The 26842-nt window shown below is 42.1% G+C and overlaps 1 protein-coding gene across 1 annotated transcript in view; it reads left to right on the forward strand.

Moving 5' to 3' along the window:
- The window catches only part of NUDCD3 (NudC domain containing 3), a 111212-nt gene that overhangs the window by 60259 nt on the left and 24111 nt on the right, over positions 1-26842 (forward strand). Inside the window, exon 3 of the mRNA XM_032244344.1 lies at positions 7813-7945. Coding sequence (XP_032100235.1) covers positions 7813-7945 — 133 coding nt within the window. The remainder of the gene's footprint in view (positions 1-7812; positions 7946-26842) is intronic.

Genomic DNA, 26842 nt, shown 5'->3' on the forward strand with positions numbered 1-26842 from the left:
CCTTCCTGCCTTCCTGCCTTCCTGCCTTCCTGCCTTCCTGCCTTCCTGCCTTCCTCCCTCCCTCCCTCCCTCCCTCTTTCTCTCTTATTCCCTCCTTCTTTCCCCTTCCCCTTCCCTTCCCATCTTTGGCTAGCTGGGAGCCTTCTGAAATTGGCTCATGTGTCCTTTCAGCATAACCCTCCTGGTCTTTGACAGTTCCCCACTTGCTGTAAGGAAGACAGCTAGGCTCATCCTGTGCATTCTGGCCCCAGTTTGGGGACTAACCACATCTCTAGGAACTTTGGCTCTCTCGTTGGTAAGTTAGCATTGTCTTTGAAGCAGGCAGGCTACTGTCACTGGAAGACCAATGTGTGGTAGATGCTAAACAGGTAATAATCAGGTATAGATAAAATTATTGATACTAGATTTTTAGAAAAAGCAGCTTACATATAAAAGTGTAGAATTATTAGGCAGAAGGCTTAACGTCTCTCTAAATGTCTCAGAAGTTTCAAGAATCATCCCATAGTCATAAAAGCTGCTCAATGAGTCTTCTTTCCGTAGCCAAAGACTTTCTAAAGAGAAAACGCTGAGTAAGAAAACAATATTGAGTGTCATGATACCTTGTTTTAGTCATTTTAAATGGTTTGTTCCTCATAGCTACCTTTTGGAAGAGAAGCTGTTAGTGTTCCCATTTTATAGGTCAGGAGACCAAGGCACAGAGAGGCTGAGTGACCTACTCACCATTACCTGGTTGGTGTGCAGGGAAGTTAGGCTTGACTTCAGGTTGGATACACAGAGGATTCAGGGAAACTGCTTGACTGCTGGGGGACTGGCTTAGAGACATTGATTTGTAGGAGGACATACTGAGACCAGAGCCTGTGGGCTGGGGTGGCTTCTGCATTTGCACCGAGCTTTGTGTGTGGCTGGCTGAGGTGGCATGTTATCCACAGTTGGCCTGATGTGGTGGGGTCACATCCATGCTAGTGAAGAAGGATGAACTTAGAAATAACACATGTTCAGCAATGAAAGGAGCCTGGTGGGTAGGGGAACCTCAGTGGGAGCTGGGCAGCAGGCAGGAAGGCACTGCCCTCTAGACAGAAGAACCCAGCAAGAGCTGCAGGAAGGCTAGTTAGTGTGAGGTGCTTGTCTGTTTGAAAGCCTGGGAATGGTGACTGGCTCCAGCCTGTCCCTTTGTAAGTGAGAAGGTTGAAGGCTGCAGAGGTGAAGACCAAGGCCCAGGCTATGTCTGGGTCGCTGGAGTAGGGGCAGACCTGGTAGCTGGGGGCTCAGGGGTGGGGTCCAGGCATGGAGTTGTTTTTGAGCACTTAGATCACCATGAGTGAATGCGCTCTGAGGAGTGAACACTCCTAGGAAAATACAACTGAGAAGTAGGAAGTAGACTGGCAGACCATGAGTTTTAGGCTTCAGAAGTAGGGCCGAGGGCCTCAAGGATGGGTCATTTTTATACTAATGCTCATTTTATTAAGCTTTGAAAATGGAGAAGCCCAGAAGAAATTCACCATATTTCCACCCAGGTGGAAGGGATTTTGGTAGATCTTGAGTTGAGACTGAGCATAGGCAGGAAAGAGTTGACAGATGAGGAGGAGGATTCACTTGTGGGAGCAGGAGGAAAAAGGGAAGAAGGAGTCATGACGACTCAATCATGGGCTACCTTGAGTGCCTTATTGAGGCCCTAGCTTTGTCTCCTGGGCCATGGGGAGCCGGACGAGGTTGTTGGGAATAATATAGTCACAGTGGCATGTGAAGAGACTGAGAGGAGAAGCTGCTGTGGCATCCATCCAGGTGTGGGATGTGCAAGGTCAATGAGATGAGAAAAAAATTGATAAGAGACAGGTGAGAATGTCAAGGGAAAGTATGAGCCATGTCTGCTGGTTGCCTCATACCCAGAGCACATACATCACACACATACACACTGTATGCCCATACCACATGTATATACCTTATGCACATGTGCATACCACACATGCATATGTACACATCACACACAGGCACACTGCATGTGTACATGCAAACCACACACATGCACATAGCACACACATACTGCATGCACATATGCTCCACACATACATTGCATGCACATGTGTACCGCACACATGCACCACACACACCATGCACAAACTGCACACACAACACATGCCCACATGCACATGCAGATACACATGCACCAGATACATGCACGTGGCACACACATACATATTGCATTCACACACATGTACCCCCACACATATATAGTTCACACATCACCTGTTTCACCCAGTGAACTGCACACATGCCACACACACATACACACATGCTGCCCTAGCCTATTTGGGTTGCTATAACAAAATACCATAGCCTGGGTGGTTTGTAGACCACAGAAATTTATTTCTCGCCGTTCTGGAGGCTGGAAGTCCAAGATCAAGGCACCAGTACATTCAGTGTCTGGGGAGGCCCTGCTTTCTGATTCAGGGATCTCGGTTTTCTTGTGTGTCCTCCCATGGTGGAAGGGATGAGGAAGCTCTTTGAGGCCTCTGTATAAGGGCACTAATCCCACTCAGAGGCTCCAACCTCATGACCTAATCACCTCCTACTGCCATCACCTTTGGAGTTAGGATCTTAAGATAACACATTTTAGGGGAACACAAGTATTTTCAGACTCTAGCGCATATATGTACATTGCACCCAAACATTGTGGGAGCTCTCCTGAGGGGACAATGAGGTCAACAGGTGGTGAGGTGTGATTACAGCTCTTATACCTGGGTTGGTGGAAGGAGATGAGGGTGACAAGATGTTGTCATCTTCGTACAGAGGTGGTGGCTTTTGTGCAATGTAGTTAAGAGTGTGCACATTTAAAGGGTAGACAGGATTGATTGCAAAAGACATGTATTTGGGGTGAGGGAGTGGGGGTTGACAAACCGAGCCTCAATCACTGAGCCCCAGGGGGCGGGTAGTGGGGAGCAGCAAGCTTGACATTTCTGTGCAGACACCTCCGCTTTGGAATCACTGGCTGTGACTTGGGGAGCCAAATCTCATCTTCAGTCAGGCAGTCAATGCCTATCATAGGCATTCTCTCTCTGGAGAAGAGCTTGAGGTTAGCCCTTCTCTCATTGAGTTATAAATCTATTACAGGTTTAGGGCTCTAGTTTCCTAGACAAAGCTCTTTAGGTTAGGGCTTTGACCTCCTTTTACTCTTCATTTCTCATACTTACCACTAGCTGTTTTACAATCAGGATTGTCTGGTCCCGTTTTGTGTTTTGTTTTGTTTTGGAGATGGTCTCACTGTGTCACCCAAGCCTGAGTGTAGTGGCACAATCATAGCTCACTATAACCTTGACCTCAAGCCGTTCTCCCACCTCAGCCTCCCTAGTAGCCAGCATTACAGGTGCGTGCCACTATACGTAGCTCATTTTTAATTTTTTTGTAGAATCTTCCTATGCTGCCCAGGCTGGTCTCAAACTTCTAGCCTCAAGTAATCCTCCTGCTTTGGTCTCCCAAAGCGCTGAGATTACAAGCATGAGCCATCATGCCTAACCTAATCTTGTGGTTTTTAAAAACAAACAGAAGGAGGCTGGGTGTGGTGGCACACGCCTGTAATCCCAGCACTTTGGGTGGCTGAGGCAGGTGGATCATTTGAGGTCAGGAGTTCGAGACAAGCCTGGCCAACATGGTGAAACCCTGTCTCTACTAAAATACAAAAATTAGCTGGGAGTGGTGGTATGCGCCTTTAATCCCAGCTACTTAGGAGGCTGAGGCAGGAGAATTGTGTGAACATGGGAGATGGAGGTTGCAGTGAGCCAAGATTGTCGTACTGTACTCTAGCCTGGGTGACAGAGCGAGACTCCATATCAAAAAAAAAAAAAAAAGGAAGGTTAGAGAACCTTTTTGTTTCTAGTGGCAGCACTGAAACAGGCGAACTGGGTAGGTCAGGTTTCTGACCAGGAATCTGACCTATCCATTCAGGAACTGATTACCTGCATGACGATGACTCCTGGTGACAGTGCTGTCAGTTCTCCCTGTGCAGGTGACCCTGGTATCTGGCTCACCACACTCAGCAGTGTCTAGGCCTGGAGTCTGCCAGGAAAGGTCTGGCCTATCCCCAGGGAGACAGAGGGCCCTGCTGCCCACAGCACCCGACAGGCAACAGAGCCTGTTCTGTCTTTTTCCTTTAACACATTTAAAACCTTGTTATTCCAGCTCATCAGGAGTGGGAGCTGCAGGGAGACCTACTCCATAATCTTCAACCTGACTGCTGACTCACTTTCCTACTCCCACCCTTGGTGCTGAAGCATGGATGCTCCCTCCCCTGCCTCCTACCGTGTGCTCAGGCCTGCAGCTGCAGGGGTGACCAACAGTGGCACAGTGGAGGCCAGAGACACCTGCACTTGACAGGACGCTTATTTTTACATACTGTTGGCTGAAAATAATCAACTTTATTTAAATAGAATGTGCATTCAAAGCACTATAAAAAGCACCCAGCAACTTGCAAGGGCTGTTTTAGGAGTGATTCTCCTGCTTCTTTTGGAGGGAAGCTGCAGGTTCCATGCAAGAGGAGCCAGGCTGGGGCTGCTGAGGACATGGCAGGAGGATGGGGTAAGGCAGGTTCTGTGTGACCAGAGCCCTCTCCACAAGCATACAGCTTTGGCTGCAGTGTGTAGTGGCAGGGGTGGCAGATGTCTCCCCTCACCCCAAGGCAGAGACTGGCAGTGTTTTCCCTGGAGGAGGCAGAACCCATGTGGGCATCACTGGTGGTATAGGTTGAGTGACTGCACTGTTGTTGGCAGCAGCGTCCCCAAGGATATCCCCAGCATTATCCTCGTTCTCCTTTTTTGAGAGAACCATTTCTTTTTCCCAACTTTTGAGGAGTCTTCATGTTTATTCCCTGATCTCTGCTAAGTGCTGGGTTCATGTTGGTCTTTATTTTGTGTGTGTATGGGGGGGGATTTTATTGATATGTTTTCATAATTTTGATTTTTATCAAACGGTAACATATGTACAAAAGTGTCAGTGAAAAGGAAGTCTCCAGTTTCCAGCCATAAAGGTAGCTGCTGCTCCCCTCTTGTTCTTTTGGAGATATTCTTTGCATGTTTAAGCATTTTCATGTCAGATGTGAGTCTTAAAGCTGCTGTTGGTGCTTACCTAGAAGGATCCTGTGGAAACTTGGGGGCTGAGTGAGTCCCCCTCACTGTGTCTGACTCTTTGGTACCCTGTTCCAAGGGTCAGGCTAGTGCTGCTGCCGTGGCACATGGGACGGCACCTGGGTACAGGGGCTGTAGGGTGCATCACTGTCTCCTGTTAGCATTTTTTAAAGAAAACCATTTTTCTCTTGGTTATAAAAATGTCTGCATGTTCTAGGGAGTTTGGATAATACCTAGATACAAAGCAGAAAGTCAGATTCCTTGTTACTCTACTATCAGAGATAATCACAAAGATTTAATATGCTTCCTTTCAGTGTTTTTCATACACACACACACACACACACACACACACACACACACACACACACGTACGTGTATATTATATATTTCTTCTTAGAAATTAAAATCATACCATACTTAAAAGTAATATATCCCCTTTTCAGTTTTATGGTATGTTGAAAGCTTTCTTCATGTCACTAGTCTTTGAGAATATGTTTATTGGATTAATCTAAATCTTTCTTTTCCTGCTCATTTTCAACATATTTAGCATTCTTTAGTTTCATTCCCTCCACCCTGTTTTCTCGTGTCATATAGTCGGGCATCCTATGTGACTCCTGGTTTCCATATGTCATCTCCCTGTCCCACAGTGGCCTGCCTGTATGAATAGTTTAAGGCTGACATCTCTTCTGATTGGTTAGTGCCTAGTCCTGCCAATACTCATTGCTGAATTTTGAATATCACTTCTGATTGAAATTAGTTTCCTTAACCGCAGTGTTTGCTCAGGCCACCACAATAACATACCACATAATGGGCGGCTTAAACAAAAGATGTTGATTCTCTCACAGTTCTTAGAGGGGAAGTCTGAGGTCAAGGTGTCAACAGGGCCTTGTTCCGTCCGAAGGCCTTAGGGGAAGATCTTTCCTCTCCTCTTCCAGCTTTAGGTGGTGGCCTTCGATCCTTGGTGTTCCTTGGCCTATAGGCACATCACTCCATTGTCTTCACATGGCCTTCACACTGTCCGAAGTCCCCCTTTTAAGGATGTCAGTCATAGTGGATTAGGGCCCACCTGATGACCTTGTTGTAATGCATCACCTCTGTAAAGACACTGTTTGTTAAGTAAGGCCACATTCTGAGGTCCTGGGGATTCAGATTCCAACATAGCATTTTGGGGGACACAATTCAGTTGTTAACAGCTGTCAGTTGCCAGTCCAGAGAACTCAGGCTGTGGTGAAGGCCCAGCCCAGCTTTATGCATAGATGGTGTGCAGGGCATACCCACAGTAGGTAAATATGTTCTTGTCTTAGAACTCTGGACAGAGAAAGTGCCAGCTCTCTTGAACCACCCCTTCCCAACCCTTGTCTTTTATGTGCATCTGCACAGACATTGATACATGTAGTTTTGTGTTTTCCTGTACGAACAGGATCATAGTATACACATTGTTTACAAGCCCATGAGGCCGTCTCCCTGGCAGGTTTTGTCTGCTGGTCTCTGAGCAGGCTCTCGAGAAGCTGACAGAGCTGCACCTACTGTTGGAATGTTCTGCGTTCATAGCTGCTGCCACCTCCATGACTAGGCTTTTGTCTGTAATTTAGATCTTCAATTCACTATAATGGACTTGTGAGTCTAAACTTATTTTTACATAGTGTTTATATTATTAGCATTGTTACATTTTATGGAAAATATTAAATTTTATTTTTAACATAAGCTTCTTCGTAGGCCTATCTGTATTTGTGCTGTGCTTATAACAGGTCAATACAATAAGATTTGCTTGATTGAGGTTTTTAGGCTGTCTCATTAAACATATTGCTTAAATCTTAACAATGATGCATACAATTTTAATGCAGTCCTTTCAGCTTTGATTTATTTACTAGGAGAAAATATAGGCTGGGGGTTGGATTAGGATTGAAGTTTAACAGCTACAGGATGAAATGTTTTTTTTTGTTTTTTTTTTTTTTTTTTGAGGTGGAGTTTTGTTCTTGTTGCCCAGGCCAGAGTGCCATGGCACAGTCTCAGCTCACTACAACCTGCAACCTTTGCCTCTCAGATTCAAGTGATTCTCTTGCCTCAGCCTCTCAAGTAGCTGGGATTACAGGCATGAGCTACCACACTTGGCTAATTTTTGTTTTTTTGGTAGAGACAGGATTTCACCGTGTTGGCTACTGGTTTCAAACCCCTGACCTCAAGTGATCCACCTGCCTTGGCCTCCCAAAGTGCTGGGATTACAAGCGTGAGCCACTGTGCCTGCCCCCCTCCCACCCTTTCTTTTAAAATTTAAAGATAGGCCCTGCCAAGCAGTTTATAAGAAACCAAGCACACTCGTGAGCCTAAGGATTTTATTAATAAGGGCCCTCTGGTTAATTAACAGGCCTGGATCTCAGTACTGTGAAGGCCGGCAGGAACAGCTATACTTTGACTCTGGCCACAGATACTTTTCCTAAACTGTAGGATGCTGCACTGGGGTTTCTTTTCTGTAGCTTTTCCCTTGTCCTATGATTTCTGGGGGGACCACATGTATGAGGGTCAGAAAGGAAATCACTCAAAAAGAGGAGGGGTTTGCAGATGCCAAAGCAAGTGAGCTTGAGATGAATCTTGAGTTGATCACATCTTCAGGATATAGGAGTGGCTTGTGCTGGGCTGCCCATGGGGCCCTCTGCTCAGGCATGGCTGACTGGCGTTTACCATTTTTATTCTTTCTCAGGATTCAGGAGCAGTTCCAGAAAAATCCCGACAGTTATAATGGTGCTGTCCGAGAGAACTATACCTGGTCACAGGACTATACTGACCTGGAGGTCAGGGTGCCAGTGCCCAAGCACGTGGTGAAGGGAAAGCAGGTAATGGCCTTGATGGTGGGGGTGGGCGGCTTCACCTACGCCGATCAGAACTGTTGTAGGAAAGACCCAGCATCCTTGAGGAAGTGTTGGGATCAGCTTTAGGATGTGAGGCATGTTCCTTCTGCCCTAGGAATGAGCTGAGCATACCATTCTTGTTCCCCTCATTCTGTTCATGAGGTTCACCCAGCTGGTCCACAGAAATCTTCCTCTGGGGTTGGTGAGCCCTGTTTACACTCTGAGTAGCACTCAGCACTGAGATGTGCATGGAGCTGCCTGAGAGAGAAGCACACGCATCTGATGTCCTCACCTCTTTTATAAACAAATTCATAGACACTCTTGGGATTCTCATTATAGATGGCCAGCCTCTCAGTTTTCAAGGGAATACTCAAACATTTCCTTGATGAATTCTCCTTTTTCCTAAAGATTAAATCTGCCTTCAGTTTCCCTAAGAAAAGTCCATCTGTTACCCAGGCTGGAGTGCAGTGGCATGATCGTGGCTCACTATAGCCTTAAACTCCTGGGTTCAAGCTATTCTTCCACCTTAGCCTCCTGAGTAACTAGGACTTCAGGTGCTTGCTATCATGCCTGGTTAAGTTTTAAAAAAATTTTTGTACAGATAGGGCCCTGCTATCTTTCCCAGGCTGGTCTTCAACTCCCGGCCTCAAGTGATCCTGCCACTTCAGCCTCCTCAGTAGCTGGAATTGCAGATGTGAGCCACCATTCCCAGTGGAAGTTCAATCTTTTAGTGGGAGAGAGATGCCTACTCAAGGAATCGTGATAAGAATAACATTATCATAGATTGTTGTAAATAGATAATTTCCACCTAAAAAAAATCTCAAGTAACAATGCAAAATGGGACATTACATAATTTAAATCCACAATATAAAAAAATTTTATGTATGTCAGAAACTGTGTGCATATTTCCTTCTTTATGAGTACCTGCAACCTGTGAAGTAACTTCATTCTATTTTTTAAAATTTCTTTTTAAAAATTTTTATTTTACTTTAAAATAAAGTAGGGATATATGTGCTGAAAATGCAGGTTACATAGGTATACATGTGCCATGGCGGTTTGCTGCACCAGTCAATCTGTCGTCTAGGTTTGAAGCCCCACATGCATTAGGTATTTGTCCTAATGCTCTCCCTCCCCTTTCCCCCTACCCCACAACGGGCTTGAGTGTGTGATGTTCCCCTCCCTGTGTCCATGTGTTCTCATTGTTCAACTCCCACTTATGAGTGAGAACATGTGGTGTTTTGTTTTCTGTTTCTGTGTTAGTTTGCTTAGAATGATGGTTTCCAGCTTCATCCATGTCCCTGAGAAGGACATGAACTCATTCTTTTTTATGGCTGCGTAGTATTCCATGGTGTATATATGCCACATTGTCTTTATCCAGTCTATCATTGTTGGGCATTTGGGTTGGTTCCAAGACTTTGCTGTTGTAAATAGTGTTGCAGTAAACATATGTGTGCATGTGTCTTTATAGTAGAATGATTTATAATCCTTTGGGTATATACCCAGTAATGGGATTGCTGGGTCAAATGATATTTCTAGATCCTTGAGGAATCGCCACACTGTCTTCCACAATGGTTGAACTAATTTGCACTCCCACCAACTGTGTAAAAGCGTTCCTATTTTCTCCACATCCTCACCAGCATCTGTTGTTTCCTGACTTTTTAATGGTCGTTATTCTAGCTGGTGTGAGATGGTATCTCATTGTGGTTTTTATTGCATTTCTCTAATGACCAGTGATGATGAACTTTTTTCATGTTTCTTGGCCACATAAATTGTCTTCTTTTGAGAAGTTTCTGTTCATATCCTTCACCCACTTTTTGATGGGGTTGTTTTTTTCTTGTAAATTTGTTTAAGTTCCTTGTAGATTCTGGATATTAGACCTTTGTCAGGTGGATAGATTGCAAAAATTTTCACCCATTCTGCAGTTGCCTGTTCACTCTGACAACAGTTTCTTTTACTGAGCAGAAGCTCTTTAGTTTAATTAGATTCCATTTGTCAACTTTGGGTTTTGCTGCCATTGCTTTTGATGTTTTAGTCATGAAGTCTTTGCCCATGCCTATGTCCTGAATGGTATTGCCTTATTGCCTTGGTTTTCTTCTAGGGTTTTTATGGTTTTATGTTTTATGTTTAGGTTTTTAATCCATCTCTAGTTAATTTTTGTATAAGGTATAAGCAAGGGGCCCAGTTTCTGTTTTCTGCATATGGCTAGCCAGTTTTCCCACCACCATTTATTAAATAGGGAATCCTTTCCTCATTGCTTGCTTTTGTTAGGTTTGTCAAAGATAAGATGGTTGTAGATATGTGGTGTTATTTATGAGACCTCTGTTCTGTTTTATTGCTCTATATACCTGTTTTGGCACCAGTGCTGTGCTGTTTTTGTTACTGTAAACTTGTAGTATAGTTTGAAGTCAGGTAGCGTGATGCCTCCAGCTTTGTTCTTTTTGCTTATGATTGTCCTTTGGTTCCATATGAAATTAAAAAGAGTTTTTTCTGGTTCTGTGAAGAAAGTCAGTGGTAACTTGATGGGAATAGTATTGCATCTATAAATTACTTTGGGCAATATGGCCATTTTCACGATATTGATTCTTCCTATCCATGAGCATGGAATTTTTTTCCCTTTGTTTGTGTCCTCTCTTATTACCTTGAACAGTGGTTTGTAGTTCTCCTTGAAGAGGTCCTTCATGTCCCTTGTAAGTTGTATTCCTAGGAATTTTATTTTCTTTGTAGCAGGTGTGAATGGGAGTTCGCTCAGGATCTGTCTCTTTGCTTGTATATTATTGGTGTATAGGAAGGCATGTGATTTTTGCACATCGATTTTGTATTCTGAGACTTTGCTGAAGTTGCTTAAAGTCTTAAAGAGTTTTTGGGCTGAGACATGGGGTTTTCTAAATATACAATCATGTCATCGGCAGAGACAATTTGACTTCCTCTCTTCCTATTTGAATACCCTTTATTTCTTTCTCTTGCTGATTGCCCTGGCCAGAACTTCCAATACTGTGTTGAATAGGAGTGGTGAGAGGGGCCTCCTTATCTTGTGCCAGTTTTCAAAAGGAATGCTTCCAGCTTTTGCCCATTCAGTATGATACTGGCTGTGGGTTTGTCATAAATAGCTCTTATTATTTTGAAATATATTCCATCAGTACCTAGTTTATTGAGAGTTTTTAGCGTGAAGCAGTGTTGAATTTTATTGAAGCCCTTTTCTGCATCTATTGAGATAATCATGTGGTTTTTGTCATTGGTTCTGTTTATGTGATGGATTACATTTATTGATTTGCATATGTTTAACCAGCCCATGAAGCCAACTTGATTGTGGTGGTTAAGCTTTTTGATGTGCTTCTGGATTTGGTTTGCCAGTATTTTATTGAGGATTTTCACTTTGATGGTCATCAGGGATATTGGCCTGAAATTTTCTTTTTTTGTTGTATCTCTGCCAGGTTCTGGAATCAGGATGATGCTGGCCTCATAAAATGAGTTAGGGAGGAGTCCCTCTTTTCCTATTGTTTGGAATAGTTTCAGAAGGAATGGTACCAGCTCCTCTTTGTACCTCTGGTAGAATTTGTGAATCGTCTGGTCCTGGGCTTATTTTTTATTATTTATTTATTTATTTGTTTTGAGATGGAGTCTTGCTCTGTTGCCAAGCTGGAGTGCAGTCGTGCAATCTTGGCTCACTGCAACCTCTGCCTCCTGGGTTCAAGCGATTCTTCCGCCTCAGCCTCCTGAGTAGCTGGGACCACAGGCATGTGCCACCATGCCCGGCTACTTTTTTTGTATTTTTAGTAGAGATGGGGTTTCACCATGTTGGCCAGGATAGTCTCGATCTCTTGACCTTGTGATCCACCTGCCTCGGCCTCCCAAAGTGCTGGGATTACAGGTGTGAGCCACTGTGCCTGGCCGGTCTTGGGCTTTTTTTGGTTGGTAGGCTATTAATTATTGCCTCAATTTCAGAGCTTGTTATTGGTCTATTCAGGGATTTGACTTCTTCCTGGATTAGTCTGGAAGGGTGTATATGTCCAGGAATTTATTCATTTCTTCTACATTTTCTAGTTTATTTGCATAGAGGTGTTTATAGTATTCTCTGATGGTAGTTTTTACTTCTGTGGGATCAGTGGTGATATCTCCTTTATCATTTTTTGTTGTGTCTATTTGATTCTTCTCTCTTTGCTTCTTTATTATTCTGGCTACTGGTCTATTTTGTTAATCTTTTCAAAAAACCAGTTCCTGGATTCGATTTTTTTTTTTTGAAGGTTTTTTTGTGTCTCACCTTCATTTCTGCTCTGATCTTAGTTGTTTCTTATCTTCGGCTAGCTTTTGAATTTGTTTGCTCTTGCTTCTCTAGTTCTTTTAATTGTGATGTTAGGGTGTTGATTTTAGATCTTTCCTGCTTATTGGTGTGTGCATTTAGTGCTATAAATTTCCCTCTTAACACTGCTTTAGCAGTGTCCCAGAAATTCTGGTATGTTGTTTCTTTGTTCTAATTGGTTTCAGAGAGCTTTGTTATTTCTGTCTTAATTTTGTTGTTTACCCAGTAGTCATTCAGGAGCAGATTGTTCAGTTTCCATGTAGTTGTGTGGTTTTGAGTGAGTTTCTTAATCCTGCATTCTAATTTGATTGCACTGTAGTCTGAGAGACTAGTTGTTTTGATTTCCATTTTTTTTACATTTGCTGAGGAGTGTTTTACTTCTAATTAGGTGGTCAATTTTAGAATAAGTGCTATGTGGTGCTGAGAAGAATACATATTCTGTTGATTTGGGGTGGAGAGTTCTGTAGATGTCTATTAGTTCCACTTGGTCCAGAGCTGAGTTCAAGTCCTAAATATCTTTGTTGATTTTCTGTCTCATTGATCTGTCTAATATTCACAGTGGGGTGTTAAAGTCTCCCATTATTATTGGATGGGAGTCTAAGTCTCTTTGTAAGTCTCTAAGAACTTGTCTTATGAATCTGGGTGCTCCTGTATTGGGTGCATGTATATTTAGGATAGTTAGATCTTCTAGTTGCATTGATCCCTTTACCATTATGTCATGACCTTTGTCTTTTTTGATCTTTGTTGATTTAAAGTCTGGTTTATAAGAGACTAGGATTGCAACCCCTGCTTTTTTTTTTTTTTTTCCCCCTTCTATTTGCTTGGTAAATATTCCTCCATCCGTTTATTTTGAGCCTATGTGTGTCTTTGCACGGGAGGCAGGTCTCCTGAATATAGCACACTGCTGGGTCTTAACTCTATGCAATTTGCCAGTCTGTGTCTTTTTTTTTTTGAGACGGAGTCTTGCTCTGTCACCCAGACTGGAGTCAGTGGTGTGATCTCGGCTTACTACAACCTCTACCTCCCAGATTTAAGCCATTCTCCTGCCTCAACCTGCCTAGTAGCTAGGACTACAGGCATGTGCCACCATGCTCAGCTAATTTTTGTATTTTTAGTAGAGATGGGGTTTCACCATATTCACGAGGCTGGTCTTGAACTCCTGACCTTGTGATCTACCCGCCTTGGTCTCCCAAAATGCTGGGATTATAGGTGTAAGCCACCATGCCCAGCCCATCTTTGTCTTTTAATTGGGGCATTTAGCCTATTTATGTTTAAGGTTAATATTGTTATGTGCAAATTTGATCCTGCATCATGATGCTAGCTGGTTATTTTGCACGTTACATGATGCAGTTTCTTCATAGTGTCTTTGGTCTTTACATTTTGGTATGTTTTTGTAGTTGCTGGTACCAGTTTTTCCTTTCCATATTTAGTGCTTTCTGAAGTCAGGACCTCTTGTAAGGCAGGCCTGGTGGTGACAGAATCTCTCAACATTTGCTTGTCTGTAAAGGATTTTATTTCTCCTTACTTATGAAGCTTAGTTTGGCTGGATATGAAATTCTGGAATGAAAATTCTTTTCTTTAAGAATGTTGAATATTGGCCTCCACTCTCTTCTGGCTTATAGGGTTTCTGCAGAGATATCCGCTGTTAGTCTGACAGGCTTCCCTTTGTAGGTGACCTGACCTTTCTTTGTGGCTGCCCTTAACATTTTTTCCTTTGTTTCAGTTTTGGAGAATCTGATGATTATGTGTCTTGAGGTTGCTCTTCTCGAGGATTATCTTAGTGGTGTTTTCTGTATTTCCTGAATTTGCATGTTGGCCTGTCTTGCTAGGTTGGGAAGTTCTCCTGGATAATATCCTGAAGTGTGTTTTCCAACTTGGTTCCATTCTCCCCATCACTTGCAGGAATGCCCCAATCAATAGTAGGTTTGGTCTTTTCACATAGTCCCATATTCTCGGAGGCTTTGTTTGTTCTTTTTCATTCTTTTTTCTCTAATCTTGTCTTCATGCCTTATTTCAGTAAGTTGATCTTCAGTCTCTGCTATCCTTTCTTCCACTTGATCGGTTTGGCTATTGATACTTGTGTATGTTTCATGAAGTTCCTATGCTGTGTTTTTCAGCCCTGTCAGGTCATTTATGTTCTTCTCTAAACCAGTTTTTCTAGTTAGCAATTCCTGTAACCTTTTGTCAAGATTGTTAGATTCCTTGCATTGGGTTAGGGCATGCTCCTTTAGCCCAGAGGAGTTTGTTATTATCCACCTTCTGAGGCCTGCTTTGTCAATTCGTCAAACTCATTCTCTGTCCAGTTTTGTGCTGTGGCTGAAGAGGAGTTGCGATCATTTGGAAGAGAAGCATTCTGGTTTTTGGAATTTTCAACATTTTTGTGCTGGTTTTTCCTCATCTTCGTGGATTTATCTACCTTTGATTTTTGAGGCTGATGACCTTTGGATAGGGTTTTTGTGTGGGGATCCTTTTTGTTGATGTTGTTGCATTCTATTTGTTAGTTTTTCTTTTAACAGTCAGGCTCCTTTTCTGCAGCTCTGCTGCAGTTTGCTGAGGTCCACTCAAGGCCCTGTTTGCCTGGCTATCACCAGTGCAAGCTGCAGAACAGCAAAGATTGCTGCCGGCTCCTTTTTGTCCCAGAGGGACTCCAGCTTGATGCCAGCTGGAACTCTCCTGTATGAGGTGTCTGTCATCCCCTGTTGGGAAGTCTTTCCCAGTCAGGAGGCATGGGGTTTAGGGACCCACTTGAAGAAGAAGTCTGTCCCTTAGCAGAGCTCGAGTGCCGTGCTGGGACAATGCTTGTCAGGATCCAGTGCTCTCTTCAGAGCTGGCAGGTAGGAACGTTTAAGTCTACTGAAGCTGCGTCCACAGCTGCGCCTTCTCCTAGGTGCTCTGTCCCAGGGAGATGGGAGTTTTATCTATAAGTCCCTGACTAGGGCTGCTGCCTTTCAGAGATGCCCTGCCCAGTGAAGAGGAATCTAGAGAGGCAGTCTGGCCACAGCTACTTTGCCACACTGTGTTGAGTTCCGCCCAGTCTCAACTTCCAGGCCTCTTTAGTACTGTCGGGGAAAACCGCCTACTCAAGCCTCAGTAATGGCAGATACCCCTCCACCCACCAAGCTCAACCATTCCAGGTCAGCTTCAGACTGCTGTGCTGGCAGTGAAAATTGCAAGCCAGTGGTTCTTAGCTTACTCAGCGGGTACCCGCTGAGCAAGACCACTTTGGCTCCCTGGCTTCAGCCTCCTTTCCAGGGGAGTGAACGGTTCTGTCTCACTGGGGTTCCAGGCGCCACTGGAGTGTGAAAAACAACAATAACAAAACAACAAAAAAACTCCTACAGCTAGCTCAGTGTCTGAGGCAAACACGGGAATCTCGTGGTCTGCAGATTGGAAATACTTTTGGAAAAGCGTAGTATCTGGGCCAGATACACAGTCCCTCATGGGCTTCCCTTGCCTGAGAAAGAGAGCCCCCAAGCTCCTTGCATTTCTCAGGTAAGGCGATGCCCCACCCTGCTTCTGCTCACCCTCCATGGGCTGCACTCATTGCCTACCCATTCCCAATGAGATCAACAGCGTACCTCAGTTGGAAATGCAGAAATCACCCACCTTCTGTGTTGGTCTCGCTGGGAGCTGCAGACTGGAGCTCTTCCTATTCGGCCATCTTGCGAGATCCCCCCATATCATTCTATTTTATAGATGAGAAATTGAGGCTGCAAGAAGTTGCTGAATTGTCCAAGTTAACAGGGAAAATCCACAGTGTCATCTCCCTTGTTATGTCTGGAACATTGAGCACTCTGGATACATTTTTGAATAAGCAAATAGCTGAATGAATGAAGTGGCAAAGCTGTGGTTTGAATTAGGTGTGTCTGCTTCTAAAGCTTATGCTGTACCCTCTGGGCCACACTCCTTACTCTATACATACAATTGGCGCTGGCTTCTTAGGAAGAGAGACTGTCCTCGAACGCGTCATATGTGCGTTTTAAGGAAGTGAACATCTGTACAGTGGGGGCAGCTTGGCTTGCACCCCACATCCCATATGGTGACAGTAAGGTGACCAAGCTTAGTCCCATTCCTGCCTGAGCTGGGTAGGTGTGAAGTCCAGGCTGGCCTGAAGCTGAATCCCTCTGGCCCTCCTGTCCTGTGCCTTCCAACTCTATAACTACTCCCTCTGCAGTCTCTCCATTATGCTCTAGGGGTCACTTGAAATAGGCAGACATGTCCTAAACCCGCCCTGTGTGTAGGAGTTTGGGTGGGGTTCATGGCATCCTTAAGAAGACTGAGACTTCTGCGAGTGCCCTGTGCCTTGAAGGTAGCACAGGCACAGATCAGGGAACTGTGAGTGGCCTGGCTTCAGCAGAAAGTAGCTGTGTGGTTAGTTTTCCCTTCTTCCCACCCCACATCCCTTACCAGCAACTGGTGACCTCTAGAATCATAGACTTTAGTATAATTTTAAGATCAAAGTCAGACCAGATCACTAGGGATCATCCACACAGAATTCTAGCTTCAAATGACTACTTCCTGTCTGTGTTTAATAGGCCAGGAGCAGGAGCTAACAGCCCTTCCCAAGTGGTTTATCTAGAATTTTGGGGTTTTAGTGGGTCAGGTGTTGATTTCCATTTCATTTTTTGTTAGTATTGGCATATATGTAGTTGAATAAATTATGAAAAGCATTGATTGCCATGCTTCATTCACTTGATTTAAAAAATTACAGTTTTCTGATCCTTTATCTGTCTTCTGAACTGCTCTGTGAACCTCTGGGGCTTTCTCTGAAAGGGTTTATATTAGGCCCAAGCTAAAACTGGTTATTTTCTCCTTCTTTGACTCAAGAGACGCCGTTAGCTAACAACTTTCACCATACATTGCAGAGCTACCTGGGACAGCTCCCCACTGGAAACGGTGTCTCAGATGTGCTTGTTGACTATCTGGGATGTTGATGCCATAATTCTGCTCTATGATAGGTACTGTGTTATAAGGATCCTGCCCTGTGTCTTGTCTCAAGTTCAGATTTGCACCTCTCTCAGATGCACTTGTCATGACCTCTAGGATCATGTGGCTCCACTTTCACCAAGGATAACCCTGGATTTGGCTCATTCTGCATTAGATATTTTCTAACACATGGGCTGAGCTTTGTCTCAGGAGCTGGACATGTGGGGGTCACCAAGACAGACAAGATTGCTAGTTTGGAGCTTATATCCCAGTGGTGTGTAGGCAGTAAAAGTCAGCAAATAAATGAGCAAGGGAATTATAGGTAGAGGCAGCTGCCATACAGAACCTAAAACTGGGTGGTTATGTATTTAACCAGCACTTGTGTAGTGTCCTTTCTGTGCCTTGAAATAGTGACTTGCCCCCTCCAGTCCTGATTATCATGTAGGCAGTCACTGTGCACCCATGAGGGCTGCTGAGAGCCGTGTGTGCATGGCTTCAGCCAATAAGAGCCAGGCCACAGTCGAGGCTTGCTCTGGAGCTAGTGCTGTCTCTTACCTCAGAGAAGGGTCAAAGGTGAAGTTTGGTTATAAATACCGGGATAGAAGGATGAAAGGAAGGGACTTCTTTTTTCAGTGGCTAATTTATTTAGTAGTAGCTTGCCTTATTTATTTATTTATTTATTAATGTGGTATATCTATGTGACAATAGCATTGGCTTTTTGTGACACCCACTGACGTAATTTGTACTGGTGATCTGCCTTGGTTGCATGCTTCATCTCCTATGTGGTTGGAAAATTTCTTTTTTCTCTTTCAATAGTATTTTTTTTTTCCCATGTCATTCTTACAACACTGCAGAATTTTTAAAAAAAATTCTTGGCTGGGCATGGTGGCTCAAGCCTGTAATCCCAGCACTTTGGGAGGCTGAGGTGGCTAGATCGCTTGAGCCCAGGAATTTGAGACCAGCCTGGGCATCATGGTGAAACCCCATCTCTACAAAAAAATACAAAAAAAAAAAAAAATTAGCTGGGTGTGGTGGCACATGCCTGAAGTCCTAGTTGCTTGGGAGGGAGAGGTGGGAGTATTACCTGAGCCCAGGAGATCAAGGTTTCTCTGAGCTTTGATTGAGCCACTGCACTCCATCCTGGGCAATAGAGTGACACCCTATTTGAAAAAAAAAAAAAAAAAAAGTATAAAATAAATTAAAATTCACGGTCTCTTAATTGCTGAATGATTTTTTTTTTTTTTTAAGTCATGCCTCACTTAAAACTTTGGGAAAAGTATATTTTGTATCTCTTGAATTTTGCTTGTCTAAATGTTTTTCTTCAGAGCTGCACTTTCTTTCTGGCCTGGCTCCAGTAATTCCCTAAGTGTACCTGTCACGGTTGCCTGTCAGCAGTGTTTATTTTTGTCTGTGGGACCTATTGGACATTGTGAAGGTGGTAACCCGGCTGCAACAACTCAACTGATAAAATCAGAATCTGTTCTGGGTTGGTGATTCAGGGGCTTTGCTCAGGCAGCCCAGTGTTTGTGTTGGGGCTTGGATAGCACTTCACAGGAGAGCTGGATACTCTACTCTCCAGCTGTAGCTTGATGCAGGCTTTATCAGAGCTTTGCCTCTCCTGGACTTTCTCATTGATCCCTTTTCTGTAGAAATGGATATGATGAGTTCACACTTGACTCTCAAGGGAAGCAGGAGACAAATGAGAGTATGTGCATAATGCTTTATGTTCTTTAGAAGAAAAATAGAAAGTGTTCCTATTTTACATCATAACATTTTAAAAAATCATCTTGCTAGTGAATCTGAAGGAAAACTCAAAATGAAGCTTAAAATTTCATACATTAGTAAAATGTAGTTAGGTCTTTTCCTTCACATGTATTTTGCTCAATCTACTCTGCTCTGTTTAGGAAAAGCAGCTGACTTCCTCTTTCTCTCCAGTGTACCCACAGAATAGAGACATGGAACATTGAGCTAATGACAGATAGTTTTGTGATTGCTCTTGTCAGACCCAGGTGGTTATAAACCTAGCATCTCATTTAATCACAGAATTGCAATGCTTTTGAAAATTGAACTCCAGAGCTTTTGAGTTTAACTTCTCATTTTGCAGATGAGAAAACTCTCATGGTGGGATGATGGTAGATCATAGACCAGAACCAAGATCCCCTCACCCCCACCCTGTTTTATGGCCTTATTGCAAATGAAGTCATAATTGGATGTTATTGAGTGACAAGTGAATCTGTTTCCCTTGAGTCTTCTTCCTCTCATAGATTGTGAGTGGTCCTGCAGGCTGGTGTAGTCACTGCCCTGCTGCTGTCATCTTTGTCCTCACTCTGGGAACCTTTTGTAACACACCTTAGCCACCAGGTATGTCATGTATGGCTCTGACTGATCCCAGGGCTTAGATTCCTGGTGAGGCCTTGCCTCTGAACTTGATGCGGGTGCTAGAATTTGTGTTAAAAGCTCCTTAACATGTTCTTAGTTAGGAAAAAATGCAGGGAGATGTTTTATTATAGGAAAGTTCTGTAACAGAAAAGACTAAAAGACTGCATTATTTTTGTATTTACTTAATTTTTGAGTGCATAACACATTTTTATATTCAAAAGCATAAACATGTATAACAACAACAAAAATCCCTGTCCTGTCTCTGTGCCTCTTCTGTCTTGTTCTGACCCCTCCCCCACCAGCCGTAACATGAAACATCACATAATTGGTTTTGGGGTTATTTCAGCAGATATTTTTATGCATGTATAATCAAATATGAACATGTATTGCTCTCTTCCCATCTTTAGCACAGATGGTGCATTCCACTTTTTAAGATGATCTTACTGCCCCTGGCTAGTGTCATCCTGGCCCTACCAGGACAGCTCCTGTCTCTTTTTACCTCTTATCCCCAAGTGCATGATAGAGGTCCGGTAAGTTCTAGGTAGACCTTGCTTTCCCTGGTCATCTGGCTCAAGTCCCCCAAGCCCACCAGCCCTCACACCTGGGACTCCTGTTCTTTGCTTTTGCTCCTTTCAAACACCAGGCTGATTATTAAACCAGTCCCTTGCTAATGGACATTTAGGTTGTTTCCAGTCTTTCCTGTTGTAAACAATAAAGCAATTAATGCCCTTTAATAAACTTCATTTTGCATATATGCATTTTAATATAGAACAAATTCTGTGAAGTGCAGTTGCTAGATTGAAAGGTATATGTATTTCTAATTTCTTTTTCTTTTTTTTGATACAGGGTCTTGCTCTGTCACCCATTATGGCTCACTGCAGCCTTGTCCTCACTGGGCTTAAGCAGTCCTTCCATCTTAGCCTCAGGAGCAGCTGGGACTACAGACGTGCGCTACCATGCCCAGCTGACTTTTTGTATTTTGTAGAGATGGGGTTTTCCTGTGTTCCTCAAGTTGGTCTTTAAACTCCTGGGCACAAGCAGTCCACCTACCTTGGTCTCCCAAAGTGTTAGGATTATAGACGTGAGCCACCGTGCCCGGCCTGTATTTCTGATTTCTATAAGTGTTACTAAATTACCATCCATAGGGATTATACTAACTTACGTACCCATCAACAATGTACAAGAGCCCTTGGTTTTTCACAAATTTTCTGACAATAGTATGTTATCAAACTTTGGGTTTCATAAGTTGAATAGATGAAAAATAGTATCTATGTATAGAATGAATTTGTATTTCTCTTAGAGTGAGTGAGGTGGATCATCTTTCTACATGTACCTTTTCTTTGAATTAGTTATATCTTTTGCCTATTTTCTATTAGGTTGCTGTACTGTTTCTTATTGATTTCTAGGAGCTCTGTATATATTAGAGAGATCAGTCCTTGGTAAGTGATATGTATTGCAGATCTGTTGTCCCATTTTGTTATTAAACCTTTGAGTTGGTTTATATTGATTTCTCCCGTCTCAGCCTCCCAGGTAGCTGGGACCACAGGCACAGACTGCCATGCCCAATTAATTAAAAAAATTTTTTTGTAGAGCTGGAGTCTCCCTATGTTGCTCAGACTTGTCTTGAACTCCTAGGCTCAAGTGATCCCCCTGCCTCAGTCTCCCAAAGTGCTGGGATTACAGACATGAGTTACCATGCCTAGCCTCACCTTACTAATTTTTATGTAGTCAAGTTCATTGGTTCTTTGTTTTTTCATGGCCTCTGAAATTTGAATCAGGATTAGAAAGGAGTAGATTGCATTTGGTAGAGTTTTTTTGATGGTCAGTTATTTGGACTTTTCCTGCCTTATAATCTACTTTGATCTTTTTAAGCAATTAGTTTTGTCTAAATTCTGCCAATTGTTTTTAATTTAATTGTTCTAGAAATGAAATGATTTGTTTTCTTCACAGAAGACTTCTACATGGCAATTTGAGCCTCATCTCATTTGTTCATAACAAACAGACTAACATAGTATGAATCACTTTTTATCACTTACAGTTGATCTTCCCATTGTATTTGATTAGATAAAGGCATTCTAAAATGCACATGTTTAAAAATACAGATAGAACTTGAACAAATTCGAGAGATACAACTGAAGCAGAAAATGGACACTTGATTTTTAAAAATTGTAATAAAATGATGTAGATTGCATATACCATTTGTTACAAGTTGTTGTTTGTGAATAAGGATTTTGTGCCATGTTGGTTATGAGGACTCTGGGTTTTAAACCAGTTTTTGCATTGAATATAACTTTAATTATGCTCAGTACACGTGGATGTGTTTTTTGGATATATCCACACGCACTTGCATGTGTATCTTCATCTTATTTATTGTTTGGTAAGGGATACATTGCTCAGCTTCCTGGGTATCTTCCTAGTCTTAGGGGGTCCTCAGTGGTAGTTTTCTCATCAGAATCTAAGGGTGGTGACCTCTGTCCTGTAACATGGCATCTGTCTGAACATGAGTGTGCCACCAGATTGTTTCTAAGGTGGTCTCAATCTCTATTCTTCCTTCAGACAGCCTTGCTTATCCTTTGCTGGCATCTGAGGACTTGTCCTATGGAATGAGGCTAGAGAGAAAGAGGCGTCTCTGTATTTCCCCACTGTGCATCTACTTGTACTCCCACTCTTTCCCTCTACCAACCATACATGCACATGTGCTTCCAGTTCTCTGGACATATGTTTTCTGTCTCCACCACTAGGGTGTATATCTATGGGTGGAATTGCTGGGTCATGTGGTATCTCTATAATTAACTTTTTTGAGGAACTGCCAAACGGTTTTCCAAAGTAGTTGAACCGTTTTATATTTTACAGATCCACCAGAAATGTATGAGGGTTCATATTTCTCCATATCCTCATCAACCCTTGTTATTGTCTGTTTTGGTTTTGTTTTTTACTTGTAGCTATCCTATTGGGTATGAAGTAGTATCTCGTCGTTTTGATGTGCGTTTCCCTCATGACTGATAACATTGAGCATCTTTTTATGTCCTTATTTTCCACTTCTGTATCTTCTTTGGAGAAATCCCTATTCAAGTCCATATGCATGTCTTAATTCGGTTGTCTTTTTATTGTTGAGTTGTAAGAGTTCTTTACATATTATAGATACTATACCCTTGTCAGATACATTATTTGCAGTTATTTTCTCCCATTCTATAGGGTGTCTTCACTTTCTTGATAGTACTCTTTGAAGCACAAAAGTTTTCAATTTTGATGAAGTCTTTTTTTTTTTTTTTTTTTTGCTTTAGTTGCTTGTGGTGTTGTATCTAAAACACTGTTGCCTAACCCAAGATCACAAATCTTAGCTCTTACATTTAGGTATTTGATCCATTTTGAGTTTAAAAATGTTATTAAATGCTATGAAATAGATGTCCAACTTTATTTTGAATTAGTACGCCAGTTTCATTCCTTTCCATGTGGATACTCAGTTCTTACGGTACAATTACTTGAAAATATTATTATTTTCCCATTGAATTGTCTTGGTACTCTTGTCTAAAATCAATTGATCATAAATGTGTGAATTTGTTACTAGACTTTTAATTCTGTTCCTTTGATTGTATAGATGCCTGCCCTTATGCCAATACCACACTATTTTGATTACTGTAGCTTTATAGTAAGTTCTGAAGATTTCATTCCTTGTTTTTGTTCTTTTCCTTCATTACTTACTTGGCTTTTTTGACAGTTTAAAGTGAGGCTGGCTCCCTTTTAGTTTATTTTACTTGGAATTCATTGAGCTTTTTGGGTATAGATTAATTTTTTCATGTCAAATTTGGAAAGTTTTTAGCCATTCTTTCAAATATTCTTTCTTCTTTTCTCTTCTGTATGTTGGTATGCTTAATGATGCCCCTCAGCTTTCTATGGCTCTATTTATTTTTCTTTACTCCCACCACCGCCCCCCCCCACACCATTTCTCAGTTTGGGTAATCTCAACTGACCTGTCTTCAAGTTTTCTTGTTCTTTCTTCTAAATGCTAAAATTTGGTTTTGAGCACCTTTTGTGAATTTTTATTTTTTTTTCCCTCCTTTAATTTTTAACTCCAGAATTTGTATTTTTTTTTTTTTTTTTTTTTTTGAGACTCTCTGTTGCCTAGGCTGGAGTGCAGTGGCGCGATCTAGCTCACTGCAACCTCCGTCTCCTGTATTCAAGCAATTCCCTGCCTCAGCCTTCAGTAGCTGGGATTGCAGGTGCCTGCCACCATGCCCAGCTAATTTTTGTATTTTTAGTAGAGACGGGGTTTCACCGTCTTGGCCAGGCTTTCTTGAACTCCTGACCTTGTGATCTACCTGCCTTGGCCTCCCAAAGTGTTGGAATTACGGGTGTGAGCCACCATGCCCAGCCTGTATTTGGTTCTTAAAAAAATAATAATTTCTATCTTGCTATCAATAGTGATACTGATATTTACTGATATTCTCTACTTACGACACTTTATTCTCATACTTTCCTTTAGTAATTTTTGCATAGTCTTCTTAGCTCTTTTAGCATATTTAAAATAACAACTGATTTAGAGACTATGTTCTGCTAAGTTAATGTGTGTGGGCTTCCTCAGGGATAGATTTTATTGATTGCTACTTATTCCCATGTATGGGCCATACTTTGTTTTTTTGTAAGTTTCATATTTTTTTTTACTGTTGTTGAAAAATGGATATTTTAAATAACACAATGTGTTGACTCAGGAAATCAGATGCTCCTTTATTCCTGTGGTTGTTATTGGTATGTAATATAGTTCTTGTTTAATGACTTCCCTGAACTAGCTCTGTAAAGTTTGTGTTGTTTTTTGAGAGACCAGTGAAATCTCTACTTGGTGATCTTAGTGGCCAACTAATTATTGGATGGAGATTTCCTTAAACCCCTGGGATTAGTAAATACCTATTTTTGCCAAGGGGTTCCATGTAACTATTGGAGCATACTGTCATTGCTTGGCCTAACAGTTGAAAACTGCCTTAGCCTTTATTTCCTGCTGACTGTCAAGTCAAAGTCAGCCAGAGGTGAGAGCTTAGAGCCTTCTTAAGTTTTTCCTGAGCATGCACTGAAGCTCTATACATTCATGTGCCTTTCTAGACTGCTGGGAAAATGTCAAAGCTTTTCAAACCCCCACGGACGTTATATTTCTCAGCTTTGCCTTTGGTTTGCTTCAGTTGTTATCTGCCACCTCAAGAGGCTGCAAAGTTAAAACACTTGCCTGTGTTTTCAACAAACACTCCTGAGTGTGTGGAGTGGGGAGGCTTTTCTGAGTTAAGCCAGAAACAGTCAGTCAGTCTTGCAAATGAGGTCTTCATTTGCAAGGGAACCATCAGACAGGTCAAATAATGACAGTTCTTTGAGAATGAAACTTTGAAATAGCTCTGAGAGCACTGTTTTGCTTCTCCAGATGGCTGCTAGGCTGTACCAGGAATGCGGCCTGGTGAGGGCCTGGAGAGTGGGGATGGGTCTAAGGCAAGTTAAAATGTCGCAGAACTCACCGTTCTTACTGAGATATGGTTGTTTTCCTTGAATTAATGCTCCCTGGGTTCCTGCAAAACCGTTGGTTAGTTTACAGAATTCACAAGAAGTTGATATTGACAATTTTTGTCAACTTTTTGGTTGCTTTTATGGAGGGGAGCTTTTTTGGAGACCCATAGTAACTACCATTTCACTGACATCTTTTTGGATCAGGAATCTGTTAAATTGTTTTTGTTTTCTTGGGGGTTCTTGGTGCCCTTCTTTTTTATCTTGTTATCAGAAATAGTATACTTTCATCATAACTTCCGAATTACCCAGATTCATTACTACTGTGTATTGTCTAGAAGTCTTTTTCTTCCTGAACTCTGCTCTAGACTGGTTATTTCCTATTCTACTATATAGCTGCACTCCTGGTATTTTCTTCCTGCACTTCTAGATTAAATGCACTGTTTTTTGGACTTGAGTTGGATGTTCTTCTTTTTCAGTTTTCATCTTCATTTTGTTTTTCTCAAAGTGATATATAATAAATGTAGAATTCTTGTATATCTTAAAATGTATTTATTTTAACTTTTCATTTATTTCTCAGTTTGACTGTATGTAGAATTCTAGCTTAAAAATAATTTCCCCTTATTAAGATTGAATGGGATGTCTTCTTACACTCAGTGTTAATTGATTCTGGAAGTCTCTTACACCTCTTTGTGAGTGAGCTTTTTCTCCTTTTTGGTACTTTTAGGACCTTTTTAAAAACACTCAGTGTTATAAAATTTCATGAGTCATTCATTCTGCTTAGCTCTTAGTGGGACTTTTCAATCTGAAGGCATATTTTTCTTAAGCTCTGAAAATTCTTTTATTACTGTCATAATTTCTGGAATGCCAAATTGATTGCCTGAATTGATCTCTGTTTCTACCTTGATTTCTTTGACTTTATCTTCCAGCCTTTTTGCTGAAGTTTTAATTTAGCTACTATATTTTAAATTTTTGTGTTCTTTCTTTTTGGCCTAATTGTTCTATTTTCATATTTTATTCTGGTTATATGGATATAGTATCATCTCAGATCTCTGTGAAGATGTAACATAGAAATATTTTTGGATATCTTTTTTCCTAATTAGCTCTGTAATCTTTTTTTTTTTTTTTTTTTTACTTATTTTCATCTGGCTGTTTTTTCTCATAAGATGCAGTCTTTAGTTCTCTAGTATTTTTTTTTAATAAAAAAATATTTTTCTCCTATTCTCTTGAGTGTGAGACAGTACTAATGGGTTTGTCCACTGTGTGTCTGAAGTCTGTTCTTCCCACCACCGTGAGAGCTGAGTGGATTGACCAGTCAGCTTTGCTTTGCAGGCCATGGGGTCTTGGTCATCCCAATGCTTGAGTGAGTAGGACTTCACTTGACACACAGGCATCCATGCTATGCTCTTCAGACTGCTGGTTAGTATCTTTGGAGCAATATCCTTCATTTTTCTATAGCAAACAGGGATTCCTGTCCCTTTCAGTGGTGCTTCCAGGGCCACAGCAGTTCCCACATGTGCCCCGGCCTTGTTCCTGCCCTGCATACCTACTTACTCCCAGCTGGAGCCCATGTAGCTGTGGCTTCTGGATGTCTCCTACCCTATAGCATTTGTCTCCTGTGCCTCTCCTCCTTTTGTCTTCTGTTCCTGGCCTCCCTCTTCCCCCATTTTCACTGGGATTTTTCTCTTCATGCCTGTTATGCCTGCAGGTCGCAAGAGGTCAGAGAGATGGCTGTCTATTCTCAGTGTGACATCTTCCCCTGGGACCTCTGGAAGCATTTCTTGTCTGGTTTTCTCCCT

The sequence above is a fragment of the Sapajus apella genome, unplaced genomic scaffold, assembly GCF_009761245.1.
Source record: "Sapajus apella isolate SASKATOON/1434 unplaced genomic scaffold, GSC_monkey_1.0 scaffold54, whole genome shotgun sequence".
Classification (NCBI taxonomy): Eukaryota; Metazoa; Chordata; class Mammalia; order Primates; family Cebidae; genus Sapajus; species Sapajus apella.